This window comes from Oncorhynchus mykiss, chromosome 28 (genome assembly GCF_057628025.1).
Source record: "Oncorhynchus mykiss isolate SJ-2025 chromosome 28, ASM5762802v1, whole genome shotgun sequence".
NCBI lineage: Eukaryota > Metazoa > Chordata > Actinopteri > Salmoniformes > Salmonidae > Oncorhynchus > Oncorhynchus mykiss.
This window is the reverse complement of record NC_143049.1, coordinates 35,019,280-35,046,644: the sequence shown is the minus strand read 5'-3', so window position 1 is coordinate 35,046,644 and position 27,365 is coordinate 35,019,280. Positions and strand designations below refer to the sequence as shown.

General features: G+C 42.3%; 1 protein-coding gene across 4 annotated transcripts; it reads right to left on the bottom strand.

The window, feature by feature from the left end:
- Positions 1 to 11,736: 11,736 nt before the first annotated feature.
- Positions 11,737 to 25,934, bottom strand: LOC110509059 (RNA-binding Raly-like protein). Of its 4 annotated transcripts, none has more exons than XM_090225186.1 (8): positions 25,816 to 25,934; positions 18,311 to 18,389; positions 17,869 to 17,916; positions 17,538 to 17,746; positions 15,640 to 15,753; positions 15,392 to 15,525; positions 14,942 to 14,979; positions 11,737 to 12,673 (listed from the first exon to the last, which is right to left on the bottom strand). In XM_090225186.1, the coding sequence occupies exons 1-7, from the start codon at positions 25,853 to 25,855 to the stop codon at positions 14,947 to 14,949; spliced, it is 657 nt and encodes a 218-aa protein (XP_090081312.1). In that variant the 5' UTR covers positions 25,856 to 25,934; the 3' UTR covers positions 11,737 to 12,673; positions 14,942 to 14,946. The 4 variants fall into 4 exon arrangements, with proteins under 4 accessions (XP_090081312.1, XP_090081310.1, XP_090081311.1 ...); XM_090225184.1 differs by having other exon boundaries at positions 15,392 to 15,528; positions 25,816 to 25,925; XM_090225185.1 differs by lacking the exon at positions 14,942 to 14,979 and having other exon boundaries at positions 15,392 to 15,528.
- Between the last annotated feature and the right edge of the window lie 1,431 nt (positions 25,935 to 27,365).

Genomic DNA, 27,365 nt, shown 5'->3' with positions numbered 1-27,365 from the left:
AAGGTAAGCAATTAATTTGATTGCTTTTCTGACTTTCGTGACCAACCTACTTTGCTGCTAGCTGTTTGTAATGTTTTGTCTACTGAGAGCTATCCTCATATAAACACTTGGATAGGTTTCGCCGAAAAGCTTTTTTGAAATCTGACACGCCAGGTGGATTAACAATAAGCTAAGCTGTGTTTTGCTTTATTGCACTTGTGATTTCATGAAAATTTAATATTTTTAGTAATTTAATTTGAATTTGGCACTCTGCAATTCAGAGGATGTTGACGAAAATGATCCCGCTAACGGGATGGGTGCACCAAGAAGTTATTCTTATCTGTACTTATTTTTAAACTGCATTGTTGGTTAGGGGCTCAAAAGTAAGCATTTCACTGTAAGGTTGTATATGTGACTAATAATTTAGGATTTTATTGTGGTCCTTTTATTCCTCAATGCTATCTATGCTATAATAATCTGGGGGCGAACACTGCAACAGTGTGGATAGGCTTGCTGACACAGCCAGCTCTCCACAGACACCCAGAACACAGAGGCCGTTGTGAGCAACTTGTGATTTAAAATTGAGCCAGGCCACGGAACGAGGACATCGCATCACAGCGTAGGGAGCCAGGGATGGAATGTGACCGGGGGCCTCAAACAGGATCAGGTGCTCCAAACCCTGTCAAGACCAACTGAAGCCAGTCACCTTGGTAGGGTACACTAATACATGTAAATGGGCCTCTCCCTTTTCACTTTGACTCTTTCACACTATCATTTTTTTCATTTAAATGTTTGGACTCTGAGGGAAGTTTGTTATAAGGTGTCAGTGGAATGTACAAGTGGTGAGACCCCACATCTGGCTTCTGTTACAATACGCTACATCACCTTTATTCAGTGTCAGGATTCCCTGGGCTAAAGCCCTTATCATCGCCTTGAAACACCACCCTCTCATCAGGAGGGTTCAGGGGTCAAACAGCTGCACTGCCCTTCTACTGTCAGATTTTATAACACTGGGGAGGCCTTGAGACATAGCTCACATGTTCATCCCTCAGCGTGTGACAGGAAACACTGACTCCTGGGTGCTGAATTAACCCCTGTTGGCCTTAAATATCCTCCTGGCTCCAATTTGATATTGTAAATCTAATCCAATTATGTTAATGCAACAGTATACACAGTTCATTGGAATTACCCGCCGTCACATATTCTCAAAGTCCCCAAATAATGTGTTCTTGATATACTGTATCTTCTTGTCTTAATGAACGGTGCCAAAGGCCTTGCTGCATATTTCAATATAAGAGAAGGCATTGGGCTGAAAAACAAGAATAATGTCTTATCACTCTGTCCCACACTGTTTGAACATTTATACAGCGTTAGAGCTATACTTTCCATGTCTTGCAGTACAAGGAAGAGAAGACTTCCTAACTGGAGAATGCCCACAGTTATAATTAGTTGTTTACTCAGAAGGGCTTGTCCTTCCTACAACGTCATGTTAAATTCAACAGACAGGCTGTTTGAGGTAACTTGTTAATTAAGCAGAAAGTGAGACATAAGTCAGAAACATAATGCCTCTTTGAATTTCTAACATTGCTTTGGCTTGGATCTGGCCCCTTACCCATGGGCATGCAACATTTAAGTCTCTGTCTGGTTTTGGGCTTTTAGTCCACCCAGATTTCCCCTGGCCTCTGTGTTAATTCCTCAAAACAGTTTTGTAGCGTGACCTGTTCAGTTGAATTATACAAGCCCAAAGTGCACACAGGCAGTTTGGATGCCCCTGTACTGAACCCTGTACACTATTTATTTTTTTTTCCTAATTAATTTGAGCTTTCAGAATCCATTCGTTTTCACTTCATTGCTGCCTCTGGTGTCCTGCTCCTCTCAGACCCAGTTAAAGAAACACCTCCACTTTTTCACCAGATGAGGGATCTGTCTATTAGACCTTTTGAGACTCTGAACCTTATGAACACCAATGTCGGTTAATATACGTCAGACGCTTTATTGCAGAAAACCAGAGCACAAAGTGGATCGAGGTAAGCTGGAGGAGCTGGGGGGGGGGGATGGGCCTGGTTTGTCAAGGGCACCTCTAACATTGATTGGCCATTTGAGACACCTTCTCCCTCGGTGTGGTGGAAAACATATTTCAGGGTAAATGCAGTTATATCGAGAGGATATGTTGTAGATATATAAAAAATGTTCAAGCATCCGATGAAGCTTCAGTTTTTTTTATTTCACTTTTAGAGGGTAACTTGCCTTACAGTTCACTTTGTAGTGCAGGCATAGAAAAAGTACATGGGTATTCTGATATTGTCACACTGATCTGTTTCACTTGTCTTTGTGGTTGTCTCCACCCCCCTCCAGGTGTCGCCCATCTTACCCATTATCCCCTGTGTATTTATACCTGTGTTCTCCGTTTGTCTGTTGCCAGTTCGTCATGTTTGTCAAGTCAACCAGCGTTTTTGTGTCTCAGCTCCTGCTGTGCCCAGTCTCACTTTTTCTCACCCTCCTGATTTTGTCCCTTGCCTTTCCGGACTCTGAGCCCGCCTGCCTGACCACTCTGCCTGCCCCTGAGTCTGCCTGCCGACCTGTACCTTTGCCTCACCTCTGGATAATTGACCTCTGCCTGACCCTGAGCCTGCCTGCTGTTGAGTACCGTTGCCTCACCTGACCCCGTTGCCTTTACTGACCCCTGCCTGCCCCTGTTGGATTATTAAACCATTGTTAATTCGATGTTGTCTGCATCTGGGTCTTACCTTCATACCTGATAGACATACCAAAACAATATTCCCTAATGCAGTATGTTTCCCACAGTTGGAAAATCCCACCTGGCTTCAAAGGTAAATTGTTTGCCATCTATAAAGAGGATTTGTCAGTCACAATTAGTATTTGTTTCTTTGAGAGGGACCCAGAACACATACCAACTCAATATTTGTCCTCACGTCCTTAATTAATTTATCCAATATAGAAATGAGGCAGTGCATTAATATCACAATTTCCTAGAAACTCCTTTTTAATTTTTAATTTACAACCAGCAATTATTTTCCTCTGCTAGTTTTTGGCCATACATTTGGATTAGCCAATTACACTGAGCTTCAAAAGGCACATTTATCTTCTGCTGCTTGACTGCATAGGCACTTCCTTGAGGAAACTTTTCAAGACAGAGACTTTTAAATAGGGATAATGAGAGTGGATATGGAGGGTAGGCCTTTGAACTGGCCCCTCAGCTTCAGGTTCCTCCTCCAATAGGATCTAGAATGCAACTGCCTGCAAGGCCATTGGGAATTGATGAGGTAGTGAGCACTACCGCTGCCGGCCGCGACCGGGATGCCCATGGGGTGGCGCACAATTGGCCTAGCGTCGTCCGGGTTAGGGAGGGTTAGGCCGGCAGGGATATCCTTGTCTCATCGCGCACTAGTGACTCCTGTGGCGGGCCGGGCGCAGTGCACGCTTACCAGGCCGCTAGGTGTATGGTGTTTCCTCTGACACATTGGTGCGGCTGGCTTCCGGGTTGGATGTGCGCTGTGTTAAGAAGCGGCTTGGTTGGGTTGTGTTTCGGAGGACACATGGCTCTCGACCTTCGCCTCTCCCGAGTCCGTGCGGGAGTTGTAGCGATGAGACAAGACTGTAACTACTAACAATTGGATACCACGAAATTGTGATCTTCCTGTCTGGGTTGGCCCCCCCCTTGGGTTGTGCCGTGGCGGAGATCTTTGTGGGCTATACTCGGCCTTGTCTCAGGATGGTAAGTTGGTGGTTGAAGATATCCCTCTAGTGGTGTGGGGGCTGTGCTTTGGCAAAGTGGGTGGGGTTATATCCTTCCTGCTTGGCCCTGTCCGGGGGATGTCATCGGATGGGGCCACAGTGTCTCCTGACCCCTCCTGTCTCAGCCTCCAGTATTTATGCTGCAGTAGTTTATGTGTCGGGGGGCTAGGGTCAGTTTGTTATATCTGGAGTACTTCTCCTGTCCTATCCGGTGTCCTGTGTGAATTTAAGTATGCTCTCTCTAATTCTCTCTTTCTTTCTCTCTCTCAGAGGACCTGAGCCCTAGGACCATGCCTCAGGACTACCTGACATGATGACTCCTTGCTGTCCCCAGTCCACCTGGCCGTGCTACTGCTCCAGTTTCAACTGTTCTGCCTGTGATTATTATTATTTGACCATGCTGGTCATTCATGAACATTTGAACATCTTGGCCATGTTCTGTTATAATCTCCACCCGGCACAGCCAGAAGAGGACTGGCCACCCCACATAACCTGGTTCCTCTCTAGGTTTCTTCCTAGGTTTTGGTCGTTCAAGGGAGTTTTTCCTAGCCTCCGTGCTTCTACACCTGCATTGCTTTCTGTTTGGGGTTTTAGGCTGGGTTTCTGTACAGCACTTTGAGATATCAGCTGATGTACGAAGGGCTATATAAATAAATGTGATTTGATTTGAATTGGGGAGAAAAAGGGGGTAAAAAAATATATAAATATAAACTGAGAAACTAATTTAGGCTCCATACTCACATTCCCTTGCAGGAGGCCAATGTACAGAGTAGCATGATTTATCATGACACAAGTGTATTAAAGATTTCTCACACTGTAGCCCAGATTGGGGCATAAGATGATGGCTCCGTGTAGTTCCAGACATTTTCAGCAGCTCGAGCCCATGTTTCAACTTTGAAAACAAAGTTAAAATGAACTCCACAAATTCTGGTGAGCTTTCTTGATTACCTGGTGGGATAATGACAAACAAAATATATATATAACTTGCAAACCTGATTTTTATCATTATATACACTTTTTATTAGTTAAAACTCCGAGGAGGGCAGCTGTTTCTGAGATGCTGGAACCACCAAGTGTGGCACCTACAATCATACCACTGTCAAAGTTGCTTGCATCTTGCCCATTCTAACGTTGGGTAGGACAACAACTAAAGCTCTCTACTCTATAGATTGAGTTGCAGGCAGCCATATTATTCGCTCTTCAAAGGAGCAGGCTATTTACGTTAACACGCACGTGTACCTAATAAAGTGGCCGGCGAGTGTACATCTAACTGACAGGACCTACAAAATGGTGTGATATCTGGGCCAGCTGTCCAGCTTTTTGCCCTATGGTGCAGATCTATGATCACATATCCCCTGTCTATATTCTATCCTTATTATTTGCTAGATAGCAAAACTGACCCTAGATCAGCACCCGTACTCTGAGAATCTTGATAAGTACATGGCCAGATTAGCTTTAATCAGTAGGATTTAATATTTAATAGCCATAGAAGTTATCATGCTTCTCATAGTACGGGTGCCGATCTAGGGTCAGTATTATACACTATGAAAATTGAACTCAAATATGCAAGAACCCATTAATAATTCAACAAGAAACTCATTGAAATCAAATCAAACTTTATTCGTCACATGCGCCGAATACACCAAGTGTAGACCTTACCGTGAAATGCTTACTTACAAGCCCTTAACCAATAGTGCAGTTCAAGAAGAGTTAAGAAAATATTTACCAAATAAACTAAAGTTAAAAAGTAACACAATAATATAACAATAACAAGGCTATATACAGGGGGTACCGAGTCAGTGTGATGGGGTACAGGCTAGTTGAGGAAATCTGTACATGTAGGTGGGGGCGAAGTGACTATGCATAGATAATAAACAGCGAGTATCAGCAGTGTACAAAACAAATGGGGGGGGGGGGGGGGTGTCAATGTAATAGTCCGATGGCCATTTGATTAATTGTTCAGCGGCCTTATGGCTTGGGGGGTGGGGTAGAAGCTGTTAAGGAGCCTTTTGGTCCTAGACTTGGTGCTCCAGTACCGCTTGCTGTGCGGTAGCAGAGAAAGTCTATGACTTGGGTGACTGGAGTCTCCAACAACTTCATGAGCTTTACTCTGACACCGCCTATTATATAGTTCCTGGATTGCAGGAAGCTTGGCCCCAGTAATGTACTAGGCTGTACCCTCTGTAGCGCCTTACGGTCAGATGCCGAGCCATACCAGGTGGTGATGCAACCAGGTGCTCTCTGGTGCAGCTGTATAACTTTTTGAGGATCTGGGGACCCATGCAGAATATTTTCTCTTGAGGGGGAAAAGGTTTTGTTGTGCCCTCTTCACAACTGTATTGGTGTGTTTAGACCATGATAAATCGTTGGTGATGTGGACACCAAGGAACTTGAAACTCTCGACCAGCTCCACTACAGCCCCGTTGATGTTAATGAGGGCCTGTTTGGCCCACCTTTTCCTGTAGTCCACAATCATCTCCTTAGTCTTGCTCACATTGAGGGAGTGGTTGTTGTCCTGGCACCACACAGTTCTTTGACCTCCCCCCTATAGGCTGTCTCATCGTTGTCGGTGATCAGGCCTACCACCGTTGTGTCATCAGCAACCTTAATGAGGGTATTGGAGTCGTGTTTGGCCATGCAGTCGTGGGTGAACAGGGAGTACAGGAGGGGACTGAGCACGCACCCCTGGGGAGCTCCAGTGTTGGATCAGTGTGGCAGATGTTGCTACCTACCCTCACCACCTGGGGGCGGCCAGGAATTCCAGGATCCAGTTGCAGAGGGAGGTGTTTCGTCCCAGGATCCTTAGCTTGGTGATGAGCTTTGTGGGTACTATGGTGTTGAACGCTAAGCTGTAGTTAATGAACAGCATGTGCATAACAGAGTTTGTAATTTCCCAACATAGACATAAAAATAGCTGCAGCTATTCCCATCCATTCCCCATCCAACCTGACAGAGCTGAAGCGGATCTGTAGAATAGAATGGGAGAAACTCCACAAAATACAGGTGTGCCAGGCTTGTAGGGTCATCCCCAAGAAAACTCGAGGCTTTAATCACTGCCAAAGGTGCTTCAACAGTACTGAGTAAAGGGTCTTAATACTTATGTAAATGTGATATCAGTTTTTTTATTTTAATACAAACATTCCCAAAAAACTGTTTTTGCTTTGTCATTATGGGGTATTGTGTGTAGATTGATGAGGGGAAAAAAACATTTCATCCATTTTAGAAAAAGGCTGTAATGTAACAATGTGGAAAAAGTCAAGGAGCCTTAATACTTTCTGAATGCACTGAAACCAGACTCAGCCTACATGTAATTATAGACTGTGTGTCATGAATCCATTGTCTTTCCCGCTCTTTCTCAGTCCCCACCCCTTTCTTTTGACAACCAAGCCGTCATATCGGCTTAGCCCACTAGGGACTTTTCTATCATTGCTAGTAACCAATATCTACTGTTTGTTTGTTATGTATTTCTGTGGTTAGTTAGTTAGTTAATAAATAAATAATTAAGCCAATTTGTATATTGCTGATTCATAATTTATGCTAGGGTTCGTGCAGATAAGCAAGAATTTCACAACATTCAGATGAGACTGATAGAAGTTAATGAATAATTCATGATTGACTGCTATTGATATAAAAGATCTTTAAGAGTGGATTCGGGAGATAGCCGCTCTACATTAACTAATTGCCCCGGATTCCTAATGAGTTAGTTATTGCCTGATTAATTTAATACAAATAATTAAACGTTAGGTAATCGACTTGAAAATAGCATGTCATCTCATTTATTAACCATAGTAAAGACACGACAGTATGGTACCCTGAGAGTGGCATCAGTAGACCGGTAAGCTTTGGAGGCCCATGAGATGATTGATGCCTTTTGAAGCATTTAAACTCTTCAAATGCGCTGAACCATGATGGAGAGGCATTGGATGTGGTGGCGGACAAGTTGGTGTTAAACACCAGATCTACCACTTTTAAAAGAAACTCCAAAACCCCTACCACTGTTACTTTAGACCCAGGCTATGTGGTGGGACTTGAGACGCAAATCTTCTTCTCTGGTGTGGTCTTCTTCTCTGGTATGGTCTTCCTCTCCTTCTGTCTCTCTTTCAATTACACACACAACAAACACCATTGTTTATCTTTAGGTTTTGTTAATATTTTCAGTGGATTACGTAACTTCAAATCCAGCTCGCGAGCTAGTTAAAGTTATGTTGGTCTTACCTTCGGCATGCGACATCGATCTGGTATTTGGATCCCAGGTCCACTCCATTCTTCTGGCTGCACAATTTCTCCCGTTTTATGAAAAGGTACGCATGCGGTTTTTCTACTTGAGAATTAGAATTTGCCCCTTGGTTCATCCGCAGAAGGCATATGTTGATTGGACCAGTCATGGGGACGTCAGCTAGTCTTTTAGACACGACACATGCTACATGGTACAAGGACTTAGGATGGCGTAACAGAGAGCACAGTGCATCTGTCCTCTTGCTGGGTCATTTTCAACCCATGTTTATTGCTGACTCCATGACTGAAGGAACTCTCGTAGGCTCTGTGGTTCGCAGCCATTTCAAAATAATGTGGGCTTTACTAGGCGGCATAATGGTGACAATACCCAAATCTGCGTACGCAAGTATGATTGGTCAAAATAATGACAAGCCTCCAAACACGCCTCTTGATCTTGTGACACACACACAGAGACGCAGCAGGAGGACAAGGCAGATTTACATTTTAACATGAGATCATGAACAGAGTTGTGAAAATTGAGGACTGGCCCCAGTGACTATCTTGGCTTACTGGCCCGACATTACTTTTCACTGGCCCCGGGCCAGCGGGCGATCTTTAACGTTGGACCTTTTCTGTAAATATTCTTACGTCTGCGAGCCACCAACACATTGGCTCATGTAAAAAATACAACTCAGGTAGCAGCCAGGTGTCTGGAGCAGTTCAAATAATATCAAGGTTTATAAATAGTGGCATTCTCTCACCCTGCAGAGGGGTATACTACGCTGCAAGCTAGATCTACTCTGGGTTTTATAACGCTAGCCAGCTTCAGTTAGCTTCACATTCCAGCTCAGGCTTTATCCATGTTACGAAGGTGGATATTTATCGTCCACCCGCCGCTTACTTGAGCTGGTCTTGTAACGGCGCGCGCTCTGAGCTCTAATTCTATGGGCCAATCAGTGCCACTTTTTATTTTTTATTTGTGCTGAAATGAAAATGAAAGAAAGGTTTCCTTGCAAATTCAGCAGGCGTGAAATAGGATTTTAGTCTTTATTTAGTGGCGTTTTTATTTTATTACATATCGTTAATGCCATCTTTGGCGTGCTTATCAATGCACAATTACCTTTTTTACCATTCCTGTCGATAAAATACTTGAGTATTAAGTCCTACAATAAGTTTTACTGTGCGTGAAGTTTCAAATGCATTCTCTAATTTTCAAAATTTGTAATGTGATATAGGTATTTTTAACAATTAAAAAAAAAAGGTTAACTCTGGCCTGGAGCGTTAACCAATGTTGTCTGACATCCAAATAGCAGATGTTTTGGAGGTGTAATTGCGGTATGAGCTGACATAGCAATGAGCGGCTGCTCGTGTTTTCAAAACCACTCCCTTCCTTACTATTCCTACTGTTATTGTGAAGTTCAAAATGGCGCTAGAAAGTGTAGGCTCTATCGATAATAGAAATTACTCAAATGTCAAACCATTGATGTTAGGGTTTATGGATTTATGTCTGTCAGTCTAATTAGAGTGTTTGAACTTGTAACGATGCTGCATGACTTTCAAACGCGGCTGCATGGGATTTGTAAGATTATAGTGTGGTTTCGTTGCATCAAATGGATGTCTCCGCGATAAGGTAACGCAACGAGCGCTTGTAGATTTGACAGCTGTAAACAGTAGCAACCCGCCATCCAGGGCAACTGTTTTGAGCCCCACATTGTGAGAATGTCGCCGAAGGAGATGGCTGACGTTTTACGATCCCGTAACCAATTGTGCTAAAGCATACGTTTTTTCACGTTGTTTTGTACATAATGTTTCTGCCACTGTGTCTTATGACTGAAAAGAGCTTCTAGATATCAGGACAGCGATTACTCACCCCGTACTGGAGGAATACTATTACTTCATACGCCCAACAAGGCCCTCATCCCCGTCATTCACAGGAGAAAGAGACGGAGGTATCGTGGACAAAGATGCGGGTGCCTTGTTAGGATCCGTCGCCGAGAGGGTAATCTACCTTTACCATCGGTCCTATTAGCCAATGTACAATCAATCTACACTGCTCAAAAAAATAAAGGGAACACTAAAATAACACATCCTACATCTGAATGAATAAAATATTCTTATTAAATACTTTTTTCTTTACATAGTTGAATGTGCTGACAACAAAATCACACAAAAATTATCAATGGAAATCAAATGTATCAACCCATGGAGGTCTGGATTTGGAGTCACACTCAAAATTAAAGTGGAAAACCACACTACAGGCTGATCCAACTTTGATGTAATGTCCTTAAAACAAGTCAAAATGAGGCTCAGTAGTGTGTGTGGCCTCCACGTGCCTCTATGACCTCCCTACAACGCCTGGGCATGCTCCTGATGAGGCGGATGGTCTCCTGAGGGATCTCCTCCCAGACCTGGACTAAAGCATCCGCCAACTCCTGGACAGTCTGTGGTGCAACGTGGCGTTGGTGGATGGAGCGAGACATGATGTCCCAGATGTGCTCAATTGGATTCAGGTCTGGGGAGTCTGTTCTCTCTGCTACCGCACGACAAGCGGTACCGGAGCACCAAGTCTAGGTCTAAAATGCTTCTTAATACCCCCAAGCCATAAGACTCCTGACTAGCTAATCAAAGGGCTACCCAGATCCCTCTTTACACTGCTGCTACCCTCTGTTTATTATCTATGCATGGTCACTTTAACTCTATCTACATGTACATATTACCTCGACTAACCGGTACACCCCTGTACATTGCCTCGCTATTGTTATTTTACTGCTGCTGTTTAATTATCTGTTACTCTTATTTTCATTTTTTTTTTACTTTTCTATTTTTTACTTAGCACGTTTTTCTTCTTAACTTCTCAAAGCATTGTTGGTTAACGTCTTCTAGGTAAGCATTTCCCTGTAAGGTCTAAACCTGTTATATTCGAGGCATGTGACAAATAAAATTGGAGTTGTTTTTTTGCTATAAAAAATGAGGGGGTTGCCTGTATTGCATGTTATTTTGGCATTGATACGTGTCACATATTAGTTTGCAAATAATGTAAAAATTGAATTTAAAAAAACATTGAGTTAATGAAAACTCCATACAAACATGATCTCTTTTTTGCTTTCTTGAGTAAGGCAGCTCCAAAATGCAGGTGTTTCAGTCTAGCTCAGTGCTTTCTGTGGTGGTGGGGCAGCCAGAGGAAATTACAGAGCATTGGGGTTGGTAATGTTCTCTAGTTGTGCTGTAATTGGACTCGGTGTTCTGTTACTCATGGGGACACTACGTCTCGGCCAAATCTAAGGGTAGAGCTCTCAAATTCAAGCCCCTTGGGTGCTGACATTGATTTACATTAGAAGTGCCCATCCGAGAAGGTTCATGGTCATTGGCCACAGATAAAATGACGTCAAATCACTTTCTACCTACCGTAGGTAGCTAGCTATGTGTGGACTGATCATGGCAACATCATACTTTCAAAATCTTAGCTAGCAGTCGTCATCGTGAGTAAAGTCAACAATCTACTGGCAAATCCTTGTAATTTGAAGAGAAATTATAGATAAAACATATCGGTGCTCATCAGCCATTGTACATGAACATGGGTTGAGAGAATGCCAAGAGTGTGGAAGGCTGTCATCAAGACGGGTGCATACTTTGAAGAATATAAAATATATTTTGATTTGTTTAACACTTTTTTTTGTGAGTCCATTTTTGTTATTTGATAGTTTTGATGTCTTCACTATTATTCGACATTGTAGAAAATAGTAAAAAAATAAAGAAAAACCCTGGAATGACTAGGTGTGTCCAAACTTTTGACTGGTACTGTAGTTTATTAAATAACACACATTTTAGTGCCAATATTAAGAAAATGGCAGAATTTTGTGGTCTACCATTTTCAAACATCTGAAAACTGCTCCCTGCGAGACTAATTTCGAAAACCTTTTTTCTCATGTCCCCTAACCCATTTCATAGGTGGCCATACAACAGTTTCAACACATAAATTAAAATGCAAAGTCACAATTCCAACAAAACATTTCTTCTGAATTTTGCCATTCACGTTTTAGACGATAATACCTTGAAACCAGAACTATTAGTCTGAGAACAATGAGCATGTTTACATGCACACTAATATAATTCGATATCAAACTGATTTATGACAGTAGACAGATTATACAATAGTCATGTAACATCCTTACTCTGTTTTATCTTAATCGGTGTAAGGTCAAAATAAAAGTAAGCATATGCCGATTAAAAAAAAGAAGACGCTTTTCTGACATTTATTTTGATTGCCGATTTTCGGCATTGATCAGAGTGCCATCAGATAGCCTGATTTTCATATGCGTCCATGTACACAGGATTATTAGAGAAATCGTTCCTCTTGCAAAGCATGTAAACGTTTTAATTTAACTATTATATTAATCTGACTATCCACAATCACATTATTGTGTGCATGTAAGCCACACTCAATGAGAGCAACTCTTTTTTTCACACCCTGCATTAACTCATTTCTTAGATGACTAGAATAAAATACAGTAGTCTGGTACATGTATTGTATGAAATTAAAGTACAACATTGTAGTACCGCATCAATACGCACACAGTGTTGTGTCTTGACGGGCAAACAAGCACACTGGTCCATGAGTCTTTCTCTCTGAGAGTCTTTTCCTTTTTTCCATTGATTGGTCATTTAGGTCCTGATGTTGTCTATTGATTCTTCAAACCACCAATGAGGCTTTATTTTTACCTCCCTGCGAACAAGAAGCAAAACAACACACAATAAGATTAATTATTTTAATTGTGAACCTTATTGTCATTGGCATGATCAGTAAAAGCCAAAACATTATATATTTTTATTGTTATCGTCAACATCCTCATCCTAATCAAGGAGAACCTTAGAAAGGAGTTTCCCCCAATATTATATAAAAAAAATCTTTGATCTCTGCCCCCAAAAATATTAGACAAATCAGGGGGCATTTCAATGTGACCCAGCAGAGGGAAAAGGGGAGGGAGAGAGGTTGTCTTTTTGACATGCTCAACAGACATCAGAGATAACTGCTGAAAAACAGCCATTTTACTGCTATAGACACCAAAAATGACAGGCAATTTAGAAAAACTGTGAATTAAACTAGAAGATAATGATTGCCTATTTGGGTTCTTCTCAACTTGAAATAAAGACAAGTAAAACACAGCAATTTCCTATGGAGCAAATTCCTAGCCTGGTACCAGATCTGTTTTCCTAGCCTGGTACCAGATCTGTTTTCCTAGCCTGGTACCAGATCTGTTTTCCTAGCCTGGTACCAGATCTGTTTTCCTAGCCTGGTACCAGATCTGTTTTCCTAGCCTGGTACCAGATCTGTTTTCCTAGCCTGGTACCATATCTGTTTTCCTAGCCTGGTACCAGATCTGTTTTCCTAGCCTGATACCAGATCTGTTTTCCTAGCCTGGTACCAGATCTGTTTTCCTAGCCTGGTACCAGATCTGTTTTCCTAGCCTGGTACCAGATCTGTTTTCCTAGCCTGGTACCAGATCTGTTTTCCGAGCCTGGTACCAAAGCTGTTTTCCTAGCCTGGTACCAGATCTGTTTGTGCTCTTGCAAGACAGACCATAGGAGTTGGCAAGACAACACAAACAGATCTGGGGCCAGGCTAATCCCTGCATTCTATGGACTAATCATATTAAGTCAAACGAGTTGTGGATCTACAGCATAGGTGGCCATTCTTATCCGCAGTGTCAGTGAAGGCTTTTGTGCCAACCAAGCCATAACAAACCCGATTTTAAAAGTCTTGATAGAAGACTATGATTTGCTGATCATTGCTATCAGGTGTCTTACTGCTTGGTAGGGATGGGTTGTTCGTAAACAAACAGATCTCTTTAGTGAACCTCAGGATCCAAATTGCATCTGTCTCCGAGCCACTCATTTGTCTCTCTGAGTAAAGTCTTGCTAAACGTATTTTTACATGTCCCTCCATGCACCCGCAGTGACTTCTGGGAATATTTTAACCCACTTAACCCCAAAATGTCAAGTTTTCACCATCATTGTGAAGCCCTAGTTATGTTGTTGCTTTTACAAGTCATTTCTGAGGATTATTATTTTTTACTTCATGTGATTCATTTACATCTGTTCCTCATTTTAAAGTCACACTTGTTACATGAACTGAACTCTCATTTTAATATAGTAAAACTATTCCTTTTTTCAATCTTTTTTTTCTAAAGAAATAGACATCATTATTGTAAAAGAAGGTGAGCTGGTTCTACTCTTTTTGGACATTTTTCTGCCGTTTTGTGGTGGAAAACTGAGCGGGTCACGTTAACCATAGATACCATAGGTACTGTAGACAGGCAAAAAAAATGTTTAACAATGTGTGTTATTATTTTTTTTTTACCTTGCATTCAATTGCCCCTCCCTGTTTCACACTAAGCTTCCATTCCCCAGTCAGACAGGGATATATGGCTGATTTTAAAATGAAATCGTCAACCCTGTAGTAAACATTTTTTTATTTTAACCTCTTGAGATGGAATTGTTTTTTATTAAGTTGAACATGTGCTCTTTATGACAGAATGGAAACATTTTTGTGAAATGTACATGTATTTCAATTTGCACCAAGTTTACTCTTCTCAAAAGGCACTGGATTGGTGGAACGATCCTACTATTGCTTTAGGAGGACAATGATTATCTGTAGGTAAGTTGTAAAAACATTCCCTGGAGATGGTGATTCCTGAGCCACGGCAGGAACAATAGGCCGTCGGGGGAAAAGCCTCATTCTGGTCCACGCTCAATTTTTGCAATGTTGCATTTTTTTTTGCTATGAAATGTGCTATTTTTCATGTTGTTTTTTTTCATCCAAATAGACGGCTCATTTTCGGTGAGCGGAGCCAAAAGATCTGGAATGCCCGTCGCTACCGCTTGGCTGGAACAAAAGCCTACACCCACTGGCCCTTACACTGACACTTATAATAAACACTTCTAATTAACACGTTTAAATTGAACCAAACATGTCACCTGAGTAATAACTGACCTCTCTCAATTGTCAATGTCTGATAAGTGGTTTTCTATCTGCAAAGAAGAAAACAACACAGTAAGCAGTGATACTGTTTTAACCATTCAGCATTCAGGATTAGACTCACCCATTGTATATTGTTTAACAACACACAGTGGCTTACTCATAATGCTGCTTAGGTATCATCCACATAGGGCTCTGGGCAAAAGTAGTGCACTACATAGGGGAATAGGGTGTCATTTGACCCCATTAAGACTTCAGATGTACGATGACAGACTAACCTCTAACTTGACATTTAAAAAATTGTTTTATGTAGTTCTGTCCTTGAGCTGTTCTTGTCTAATGAAGTTCTGTATTCTGTCGTTCTGTATTATGTTTTGTGTGGGCCCCAGGAAGATTAGTTGCTGCTTTTGCAACAGCTAATGGGGATACTATTAAAATACCTAAAATAACCCTTGGCCTCCTCACCATATCGTTAGTGCCTTCATCGTCAAAGACATCCTCGTTGGCTTCATCTGTCATCTCTCCCGCCTCCAAGTCTTCGGAGAGGTCCGCTGTTTTGGCACGGAGACACTTATACACTCCTCCCTGTTTCCTCTGGGCTGCTGGGGGAAGGGGGGAAGGGGGGGATGAGAGATAGAGAGAAGATGAGGTCAGGTTAAAGGTTAGTCTGACACTCACACAAAACAGGACACACACAGTCTGAACACTCTTACCTGCCTCTGTGCAATGCTGTCTCTCAATCCTCTCCAGACGCCCCAGTAGAGAGTCGATCTTGGTCTTGATCTGGGACAGCTCCTGTTTGATGGTTACCAACTGGTCGGTCTTTACTGGGAATATACAAAAACGTAGACAAATTATGTTTCTTGAAAAGAATATGCTTCTAACTATGACTTCACCAAAACAGTTATGTCAAAGAGTAGGAGACAGACAGAGCAGTGCCGAAGGGGGAGAGAGGGGAGGACAGAGATAGGGGTGAGAACAGAGGGAGAGGGGAGGACAGAGAAATGAGAGGGGAGGACAGAGGATCCGAAGACAGAGAGGGGAGAGAGAGGGGAGGACAGAGGAGCCGGAGAAAGAGTAGGACAGGGGGAGGATAGAGGTAGGACAGTGAGAGAAAGAGTAGGACAGAGAGAGGGGAGGATAGAGGGAGAAATAGTCGGATAGAGAGAGGAGAGGATAGAGGGAGAAAGAGTAGGACAGAGAGAGGGGAGGATAGAGGGAGAAAGAGTAGGACAGAGGGAGGAGAGGATAGAGGGAGAAAGAGTAGGAAAGAGAGGGGAGGATAGAGGGAGAAAGAGTAGGATAGAGAGAGGGGAGGAGAGAGGGAGAAAGAGTAGAACAGAGAGGGGAGGATAGAGGAAGAAAGAGTAGGATAGCGAGAGGGGAGGAGAGAGGGAGAAAGAGTAGGACAGAGAGAGGGGAGGATAGAGGGAGAAAGAGGAGGATAGAGAGAGGGGAGGAGAGAGGGAGAAAGAGTAGGACAGAGAGAGGGAGGATAGAGGGAGAAAGAGTAGGTCAGAGAGAGGGGAGGAGAGAGGGAGAAAGAGTAGGACAGAGAGAGGGGAGGATAGAGGGAGAAAGAGTAGGACAGAGAGGGGAGGATAGAGGGAGAAAGAGTAGGACAGAGAGAGGGGAGGATAGAGGGAGAAAGACTAGGATAGAGAGAGGGGAGGATAGAGGGAGAAAGAGTAGGTCAGAGAGAGGGGAGGATAGAGGGAGAAAGAGTAGGACAGAGAGAGGGGAGGATAGAGGGAGAAAGAGTAGGATAGAGAGAGGGGAGGATAGAGGGAGAAAGAGTAGGACAGAGAGAGGGGAGGATAGAGGGAGAAAGAGTAGGACAGAGAGAGGGAGAAAGAGTAGGTCAGAGAGAAGGGAGGAGAGAGGGAGAAAGAGTAGGACAGAGAGAGGGAGGATAGAGGGAGAAAGAGTAGGTCAGAGAGAGGGGAGGATAGAGGGAGAAAGAGTAGGACAGAGAGAGGGGAGGATAGAGGGAGAAAGAGTAGGACAGAGAGAGGGGAGGATAGAGGGAGAAAGAGTAGGATAGAGAGAGGAGAGGATAGAGGGAGAAAGAGTAGGACAGAGAGGGGAGGATAGAGGGAGAAAGAGTAGGACAGAGAGAGGGGAGGATAGAGGGAGAAAGAGTAGGACAGAGAGAGGGGAGGATAGAGGGAGAAAGAGCAGGACAGAGAGAGGGGAGGATAGAGGGAGAAAGAGTAGGACAGCGGGAGGGGAGGATAGAGGGAGAAAGAGTAGGACAGAGAGAGGGGAGGATAGAGGGAGAAAGAGTAGGACAGAGAGAGGGGAGGAGAGAGGGGGAAAGAGTAGGACAGAGAGGGGAGGAGATAGAGGGAGAAAGAGTAGGACAGAGAGGGGAGGATAGAGGGAGAAAGAGTAGGACAGAGAGAGGGGAGGAGAGAGGGAGAAAGAGTAGGGGAGGGAGAGAGGGAGAAAGAGTAGGTCAGAGAGAGGGGAGGATAGAGGCAGCCAGAGTAGGACAGAGAGAGAAAGAGTAGGACAGAGGGGGGGGGGGGTAGAGGGAGAAAGAGTAGGTCAGAGAGAGGGGAGGATAGAGGCAGAGGGGAGGATAGAGTGACTAGAGTACTAGACATACACATATGTCCTGCAGCTGAAGACCCAGATGTGAGAGGTAGAGGCGAGGACGGAGGAAGAGGTCTGGAAGAAGAAAAGGAGTCAGAGCAGGTCCTGACCGGCAAGGAAGATTTGATTCGCCGCAGGGACGGGACCAAGACACGAGAGCGTTTGGCCGGTATTGGCGATCGGATGGGGGGCTCCACCACGCGTCCATGATAATCAAATAATCTGGGGAGACGAGGAAAGGTGAGAGGGGCAAAAGTTTTAAGAAGTAGTTAAATAGGTAAAGCGGAGTACATTGTTTACCAAAACAAATACTAGAATAGAACAGAGCAGAATGATTTCCATACCTGCTGTAGAAATCCTCTCTGTAATAGTCGTAGTCAAACTCATAGCCACTAAAGACAGAAATAGAGATGTACATACAATAAGCCACTGATACACTGCCAAAACAATAAAAGGGATGTTGATCAGTCCCTGGTATGGTTGACACTGATTTTGTCCCTACTCAAGGGCTAGTATTAATGTAAGTGGGTTTTTAGTGTAAGTGGGTTTTATAAATGTAAGTGGGTTTTTCAGTGTAAGTGGTTTATTAATGTAAGTGGTTTTAATGAAAGTGGTCTTCCAAGAAGGAAGTGGGCATAGCTTGTCACTCTCTGGCACAAAAAAAAAAAAGGGTTTGAGAAACGCTCCTTTAGCCAACTCTATTTATAGAGTAGTACAAAGTGTTTTCTATGGTTGTCCTGCTCACAGAATGACAATCTATTTCTATGGTCATGCTATGACTCTGACCTGTAGAGAGAGGAGAGGGGCCTCTTGGAGCCCACCACCTTTGGCCTGTAGGGTCTTGGTTCTCCTGCCATGTTGATGTCTGGAAGACAAGACAGCAGCTGCAGGATCACTGTCTGAACGCTTCACACAGACCACACATACTTTTAGAATCCATGGCCAACTGGCAGCTAATAACTTTAACTTCTCACTCTACTCTTAATGTGCACCCGTCTGGTTTTATACCTGGACATAACACCGTTTCAGCAGCTGCGCTTGTTTTAGATGTGTTAAATTGCCTAGATGATAAAAAATCATTGTGCTGCCCTATTTATAGATCTTTCCAAGGTCTTTCACACTGTTAAACACTCATTCAAAGGTTTACTGAAAGCAGGCTTATTGGAAGTGGTCAGACAGGACAGACACAATGTGTGATTTTTGATGGTGTCAAGTCTAAGACCTGTAGCTAGCTAGCTAAACAATAAACCATAATCCCAACTCATGACGTTACTACCCTGCATGAATCTGCAGGTAGCTAACCAACCAGGTTCAATGTTAGTTAGTTAACATTAGGCTATATCTAGCAAAGTAAATGGTTCTGAGATACGAATAATATTACTATACTACACAGATCATACAGCTAGCTGACCTAACAACAGCAGTCAAGCACCCAAACTAACTGGCTAACGTTGGCTAGCTTGCTAGCTACTTCCATACACAAATGAGCGAACAGCTCACTGACCATTTTACTCACCCTATTGAAATGGATGCTTGCATAGTGGATTATTTTGTCACGACATGTCACTAGCTAGCTAAACAATGAACCATAATCACAATTTATGATGTTTCTACCCTGCATGAATCTGCAGGTAGCTAACCAACTAGATTCAATGTTAGCTAACAAACCAGCTATAACTAGCAAAGCAAATGGCTCTGAGATATGAATAACGAGCTAGCTAACAGTACACTTTAACTTGAAATGAAAAAGACTTTGTCAAAATTAGAAACGTGTAATATCTGAAAATGTAGCAAGCTAGACTATCTTTTCTGGAATGGACGCTTCTCCCTGTCATGGATGCCATGGTTGACCTTAGTTTGAAGATGTAATCCGGGGACAGGTGTTTTCTCCATCTCCTTAGCTATCATACTCTAATTCCACTGATTTGAAAACTCGGTCCTCCAGAAAGTGGAGAGCAGCACTTATACAGTGGCAAGAAAAAGTATATGAACCCTTTGGAATTACTTGGATTTCTGCATAAATTGGTCATACAATTGTATCTGATCTTCATCTACGTCACAACAATAGAGAAACACAGTCTGCTTAAACTAATAACACACAAACAATTATATGTTTTCATGTCTTTATTGAACACACCGTGTAAACATTCACAGTGCAGGGTGGGAATGTGAACTCTTGGATTTTACAACTGGTTGACCCTCCTTTGGCAGCAATAACCTCAACCAAACTTTTTCTGTAGTTGCGGATCAGACCTGCACAACGGTCAGGAGGATTATTGAACCATTCATCTTTACAAAACTGTTTCAGTTCAGCAATATTCTTGTGATGTCTGGTGTGAACCGCTCTTTTGAAGTCATGCCACAGCATCTCAATCTGGTTGAGGTCAGGACTCTGACTGGGCCACTCCAGAAGGCGTATTTTTTTTCTGTTGAAGCAATTCTGTTGATTTGCTTCTGTGTTTTGGGTCGTTGTCCTGTTGCATCACCTAACTTATGTTGAGCTTCAATTGGCGGACAGATAGCCTTACATTCTCCGGCAAAATGTCTTGATGAACTTGGGAATTCATTTTTCCATCGATGATCCAAGCAAAGCAGCCCCAAACCATGATGCTCTCTCCACAATACTTTACAGTTGGGATGAGGTTTTGATGTTGGTGTGCTTGTGCCTTTTTTTATGTTCCTTCCAAACAACTCAACTGTAATCTGTTCACCGAATATTTAGCCAGTAGCGCTGTGGAACACCCAAGTGCTCTTTTGCAAACTTCAGGCGTGCTGTAATGTTTTGTTGGACAGCAGTGGATTCTTCCATGGTGTCCTCCCATGAACACCATTTTGGTTTAGTGGCCTCGTCAACATAGTTGTTAGCATGTTCCACTCTGACACTCTAGGATTCTTCTTCACCTCGTTGAACATTCTGTGCTGTGCTCTTGCAGTCATCTTTGCAGGACGGCCACTCCTAGGGAGAGTAGCAACAGTGCTGAACTTTCTCCATTTATATACAATGTGTCTTACCGTGTGGACTGATGAACGTCAAGGCTTTTAGAGGTACTTTTGTAACCCTTTCCAGCTCAATGCAAGTCAACAATTAATCTTAGGTCTTCTGAGATTTCTTTTGTTTGAGGCATGGTTCACATCAGGTAATGCTTCTTGTGAATAACAAACTCCAATTGTGAGTGTTTTTTTTATAGGGCAGGGCAGCTCTAAACATCATCTCCAATCTCATTGATTGGACTCCAGGTTAGCTGACTCCTGACTCCAGGTTAGCTGACTCCTGACTCCAGTTATCTTTTGGAGAAGTCATTGGCCGAGGACAGGTATTCCCAAACTGGGATACGGGAGAAAAAAGAAAATGTGATTCACATTTTCAAACAGTCCATTTATATTTTCCAACGGGGCTATTCATTTGGGCAAGTTTTTTTTTCTTCTAAAAATATCTGGGGTTTTGGATTGACAAGGATTTAATGTTTAAAAAACACTGATGAACTAGTTAAAAAGCACAAGTGTAAAGCAGGCTTCTTTAGAAATAGATCTTGCCTCTCCCGAAACAGCAGCAAGCAGATTGTAGAGTCAACTTCCCTGCCAGTTCTTGACTATGGCGACTCAATTTACCAGAATGCAGCTTATCATTTCTCCTAAACCTTTGGATGCCGTCTACCACAGCGCCCTTCGCTTTATCACAGGTGACAGTTCTAATACTCCTCACTGCGTCCTCTATCAAAAGGTTGGCTGGTCCTCATTAAAGTCCCGTAGATCTCTTAATTTCTCCCTTTTTGTTTACAAAGCTCTACTACACAAGCTTCCCGACTTGCCTAACTTCCTTATTGAAGAATAAAGATGTGTTACCTAAACCAGTTCACAGGGTTAGTTAACTTCCTCGGGTCTCCGCTGAATTAGGTAAATCCGCATTTAAGTCTTAATGCGCCTCACTGCTGGGACAATTTGCAGAACTCGTTACAATTTGGATGTTCTGGTGCCTCTCCGGCAGTTCAGGGTGCTGAGTGAAGACCTAGCAGCTGAGGAATGTAACTGTTTTGTATCGATTGCCGTTTTGTTGTACATTGGTTGTCGTATTGTTGTGATCAGGGCACCCTTGGGAATGACACCCTGGTCTCAATGGGTTTTCCCTGAATAAATACAGAGTAGTACAACAGATAAGGAAACATCTGCACACACATTGACAGCACTGACTCACACCTCATCCCTGTCCCATTCAGAGTGGCAGGACACTGGTCGGGGAGTGAGATGATATCAGTGTTGAAGCGTCTGTCTGTCGGCTCAATCCTATGAGCCCTGAGGGTCTCTCAAGGTAATAGGACAGACAGGCACAAGCACGCAGACACAGAAAACACATACATACAGCTACATCACAGAGACAGCTACAGTAGATCACACAGTGCCTTTCTTACATTCATACTCTGTGAGGGTTTTGATGAACAACTCATCCATTCCATAAAAGACACTCTCCGCTGGACTCCTGCTGAGGTCACTAATGATAGAGTGGCACTCAACAGAGTACGTTCTCCCCTGGAATCCTGCTGAGGTCACTAATGATAAGAGTGGGACTCTAAGTGAACACTGTGCCGTTCATCCAGGGAACACACAGTACTGTGATTGATGTCAGTCATTATACTAATCATATAATTGTGTGCTTTGGGGTTGTGTAAGAGAGTGTGTGCATATGGTGAGAGACAGAGTGTGTGTGTGTGAGAGAGAGAGTACATGTGGGTGTGTTGTGTGTGTGCGCAAGGCAAGGTACACACACAAATAATGTGTTGCTAAGCAATGACCACGACTTAAGAACATGCATATAAATACAATTTGAACTCTGACCTTTTACAATGTTCTATTTTGGCTAAAAGGATATCAAAGGACATCTGAAGTGCCAAACCCATCCCCATTTAGCAGAATGTACAGCATTAGCATTGTTACATCAGCTTGTACTCTCTTCAAACCATTCTTATCCCTGTCCACAGGCCTTGATGGAGGGAACAGTCTGTGTTTTAGAGACCATCAAAGCTGCTGCTGAGAGCTCTCACAGTCACTTGGTCTATGCCTCCCTTTTAGGAAACTACAGTATGGTAACTCTATTGGACTAGCTATGTACAATAAAGTATAGTTGCTTGAGTGAACAGCAGATTGTGTTCATGATAGAGTTTTTTGAGAGTTTCGATGTGCCTTGAATTTGAATGTGTAAGAGACCTCTCATGTCGTTGGTAACAGATACCATCAGATAATAACTGTGCTTTTAAGGTCTGGATGTCTGGGAGAGCCAGGTATGAGTTATCTTATCTTTCTTTAAGGGCTTGGCTGATATCTATGGTTCAGTATATGGCTTTATCATGCAGGAGACTGGCAAAAGTAGGTTTTTTTTGTGATCAAGAATGGATGTTTAAAAAATAACATTTAAAAAAAGTACTATTTGATATTCTACAAGTGTATCCATCTGCGCTCCCTACCAGTCTATTCTCCATATAGCTAATGGGGATGAGCAAACTTGTTTTCCACAGACAAACTTGGCTCAGAGGTTTGGCACATCATACCTGCCAGAAAGAACCTCTCCTACACTCTTAGAAAAAAAGGGTTTTTCAACACTCCCCGTAGGAGAACACTTTTTGGTTCCAGGTACAAACCTTTTTAGTTCCAGGTAGAACCATTTGGGGTTCCATGTAGAACCCTGTGTGGAAAAGGTTCTACCTGCAACCAACAAGGTTCTCCAATGGGGACCGAGAAGATCCATTTTAGTTTCTAGAAAGCACTTTTTTTCTAAGAGTGTATAGCCCCCCTGATGCTGAGCCAAGACAGGCCGTGATTTAATCCAAGGCGCGTTGTAGAGCATTGCACTAGATAGCCAACAACGCCAACATTTTACCCGATGTTTGCGGAGATCGCATTCCCAATAAACGCTGTGCATGTCGGCTGAAGTGTAAAATCACCTTTAAAGGTCAAATGCTATGCGTTTGTCGATAACATGCCTTGGATTGAATAGATAAAATAACTTTTGACTTCAAACTAAGACTTCTTTTCCTAGTATCCATACTAAATTAGTGCTCCTCTATGGATTTAGTGACCTATCAGATCACTCAGATACCAGGTCAAAAGGCTGCTGGCTTTGCACAATATGACTCTATAGTCAACACTGTAACTGCAATCCCCTTTTTCGACGATGCACTGTTAAAAGGTCATCTCCGATTGAGCTTACATATGCATCGTTTACCATGAACGCGGTCTTCGCGAACGCAGGAATGTTACCTTTTAAAGCCGCATTGTCGGCAGCGCTATACAGATTGAATCCCTGCCTCAGCCTGCCCACTACTTTGGCATTTTAAAGCATATTATGGCATTTCAACTCCAAAAAAACACTTAAAAAATTGTCCACTCAATAGAACTCTCTATATTCTATAATGTTAGATATAGCCTAATGTTAACTAACTAACATTGATAAGGCATTATCTAAGGCATATGATGACATTCCAAAACACTCCTCACATCAGTGTTTCACAAACTAGGGGTCGCGACTCCACATGGGAAATTCAGATAAAATAAATATCTCGGTAACCTCCGGTAGCCGCTAGATATGGTTGTAAATAACAGAGTGGTTTCTTCCTACAAATGTGGCTCGGTATAAGTTACAAAATATTATGACCTGATCACTGAGAGATAATACTCTCAGGAACATGTGCATGTCTTCTGTTTCCCTCTACAATGCCCACAAGGACTCATTAGAACAGAGTGGACAAGACCGGGAAAATATCATTCATCAATGTTATTCTTTTCTACACAGAAGCTCATACAACATTATTGCCTGATGATCTTCTGAACTTCCCAACACCTTCCTGATGCATACTTCCTTCAGATGGAAATACTGTCAGACTGATTTGTAACAGACTGTCATAGCCCCAATTTTAAAAAAGTAAACATTGGCCGTTGATTACATCATTTTCTTTACATGGATATCAAAATGGGATCGCGGGTCAGAAAGGTTTGGGAACCCCTGCCTTACGTACACACACAATCCTTGTTATCATCTCATTTGCTATTACTGTTGACTTGCTGTTGTCTCCACTTCAGTTCTCTTTTGGAATCAACTGCCTGAGGTTTAGTTTAATGATGTAACCGAGTGACTGGGGCATGATGTAACTGAGTGACTGGGGCATGATGTAACCGAGTGACTGAAGGCATGATGTAACCGAGTGACTGGGGCATGATGTAACCGAGTGACTGGGGCATGATGTAACCGAGTGACTGAAGGCATGATGTAACCGAGTGACTGGGGCATGATGTAACCGAGTGACTGGGGCATGATGTAACCGAGTGACTGGGGCAATACTCTTGTCTCTCCACTTAGAGGAGGTCCATCCATTTCATTCATTCATTTCAGGCGAATGTGAGAAGCACAAATTGTGCAAATTCTACTGTACATAATGTAATTCTGTAAATACAATAATGATGTAATCAATACATCTTTACATAGAAATATGACTAACTACTCACATCTTTACATATAAATATGACTAACTACTCACATCTTTACATAGAAACATGACTAACTACTCACGTCTTTACATAGAAACATGACTAACTACTCACGTCTTTACATAGAAACATGACTAACTACTCACACCTTTACATAGAAACATGACTAACTACTCACATCTTTACATAGAAATATGACTAACTACTCACATCTTTACATAGAAATATGACTAACTACTCACATCTTTACATAGAAACATGACTAACTACTCACACCTTTACATAGAAACATGACTAACTACTCACACCTTTACATAGAAACATGACTAACTACTCACATCTTTACATAGAAATATGACTAACTACTCACATCTTTACATAGAAATATGACTAACTACTCACATCTTTACATAGAAACATGACTAACTACTCACACCTTTACATAGACACATGACTAACTACTCACACCTTTACATAGACACATGACTAACTACTCACATCTTTACATAGAAACATGACTAACTACTCACACCTTTACATAGAAACATGACTAACTACTCACACCTTTACATAGAAACATGACTAACTACTCACATCTTTACATAGAAACATGACTAACTACTCACATCTTTACATAGAAACATGACTAACTACTCACATCTTTACATAGAAACATGACTAACTACTCACAACTTTACATAGAAACATGACTAACTACTCACATCTTTACATAGAAACATGACTAACTACTCACATCTTTACATAGAAACATGACTAACTACTCACACCTTTACATAGAAACATGACTAACTACTCACATCTTTGATTGCGGCGTCTGCCCTTATTATACATTGCCATGACGAACTGGAAACGGTTTCATGCAAGTAGAGATGCTCTATTCTAGTCGGGGTTCCAAAAATGGACTGCCGACAGTACTAGGCAGGACTCACAGTGCCTCCCTGGACTGTACCATGGCACAGCCGATCTGGGGGGGACGGACTACAGCATCACACACTCACACACACATACAGTCTGAGTGGATTAATCAATGGACACATGACAATCAATATACACAATGTAATATGGGGAAAAATACACAATTATTTTGTAATCTTCAACATACGGCAGAAATTCTACCAAAAATAATTTACTGAAACTCTTGTTACAAATGACGGAGTCAACCAAGTTATATTTTGAAAGAGGAAGCAAAGTACTTTAAGCATATGTTTTCATTTCAGTCTCCTCCATCTACACTAATCAAAGTGAATTGGAAGGATTTGTTTTCTATGAATAATGTAAAAGGAACAGCTGTACAGAAAGACTCATGTGAAGACGAGGAGGAACTTCCTGGAACTTCCTGATGCAATCCTGGAACTTCCTGATGCAATTAAAGCCTAAAGACGGGGAAAATTGGATGGCCTACCAGTTGCGGTATACCAAACCTTTTGTGATGTACTCAGAGGACCGTTATTAGCATGTTTTAACCACTCCTGTACAAATGGTAGATTATCAGATACTCGGCAAGAAGTTCTGATTTTATTATTACTGAAACAGAACCCAAGTGGTAAATATAAAGAACCAGTCCATGTAAAAAAAAATTGGAGGCCCCTTACACTTCAGTGTTGTAATGCAAAATGCATAGCACACAGAATTACAAAGGCATTGTCGTATATTATTCATCCCAATAACACTGCTGTTTTACATGGACGAGACGTTGGAGATTATATAAGACAAGTACTGGAAACAAAAGAACACTATGACAAATCTGGGAAACCAGGTCTTAAGTTCATAGCTGGCTATGAAAAGGTGTTTGATAAAGTATGACTGGAATTGATATATAATATTTACATTTTGGAGAATCTCTTATACAATGTGGAAAATAGTAAATAATGGCTACTTCTCAGCCCAACTAACCGGTGCCTGTATATAGCCTCGCTACTCTTAATGCCTCGCTACTGTATATAGCCTCGCTACTCTTATAGCCTCGCTACTCTTATAGCCTCGCTACTCTTAATGCCTCGCTACTGTATATAGCCTCGCTACTGTATATAGCCTCGCTACTCTTATAGCCTCACTACTGTATATAGCCTCGCTACTCTTATAGCCTCTACTGTATATAGCCTCGCTACTGTATATAGCCTCGCTACTGTATATAGCCTCGCTACTGTTATTTTTCACTGTCTTTTTACTCTTGTTTTTATTTCTTTACTTACTTATTGTTCACCTAATACCTTTTAGAAATTGCACTGTTGGTTAGAGCCTGTAAGTAAGCATTTCACTGTAAGGTCTACCTACACCTGTTGTATTTGGCGCACGTGACAAATAAACTTTGATTTGATTGGAAAGTGTTAAACTGTCGAGGAATAAA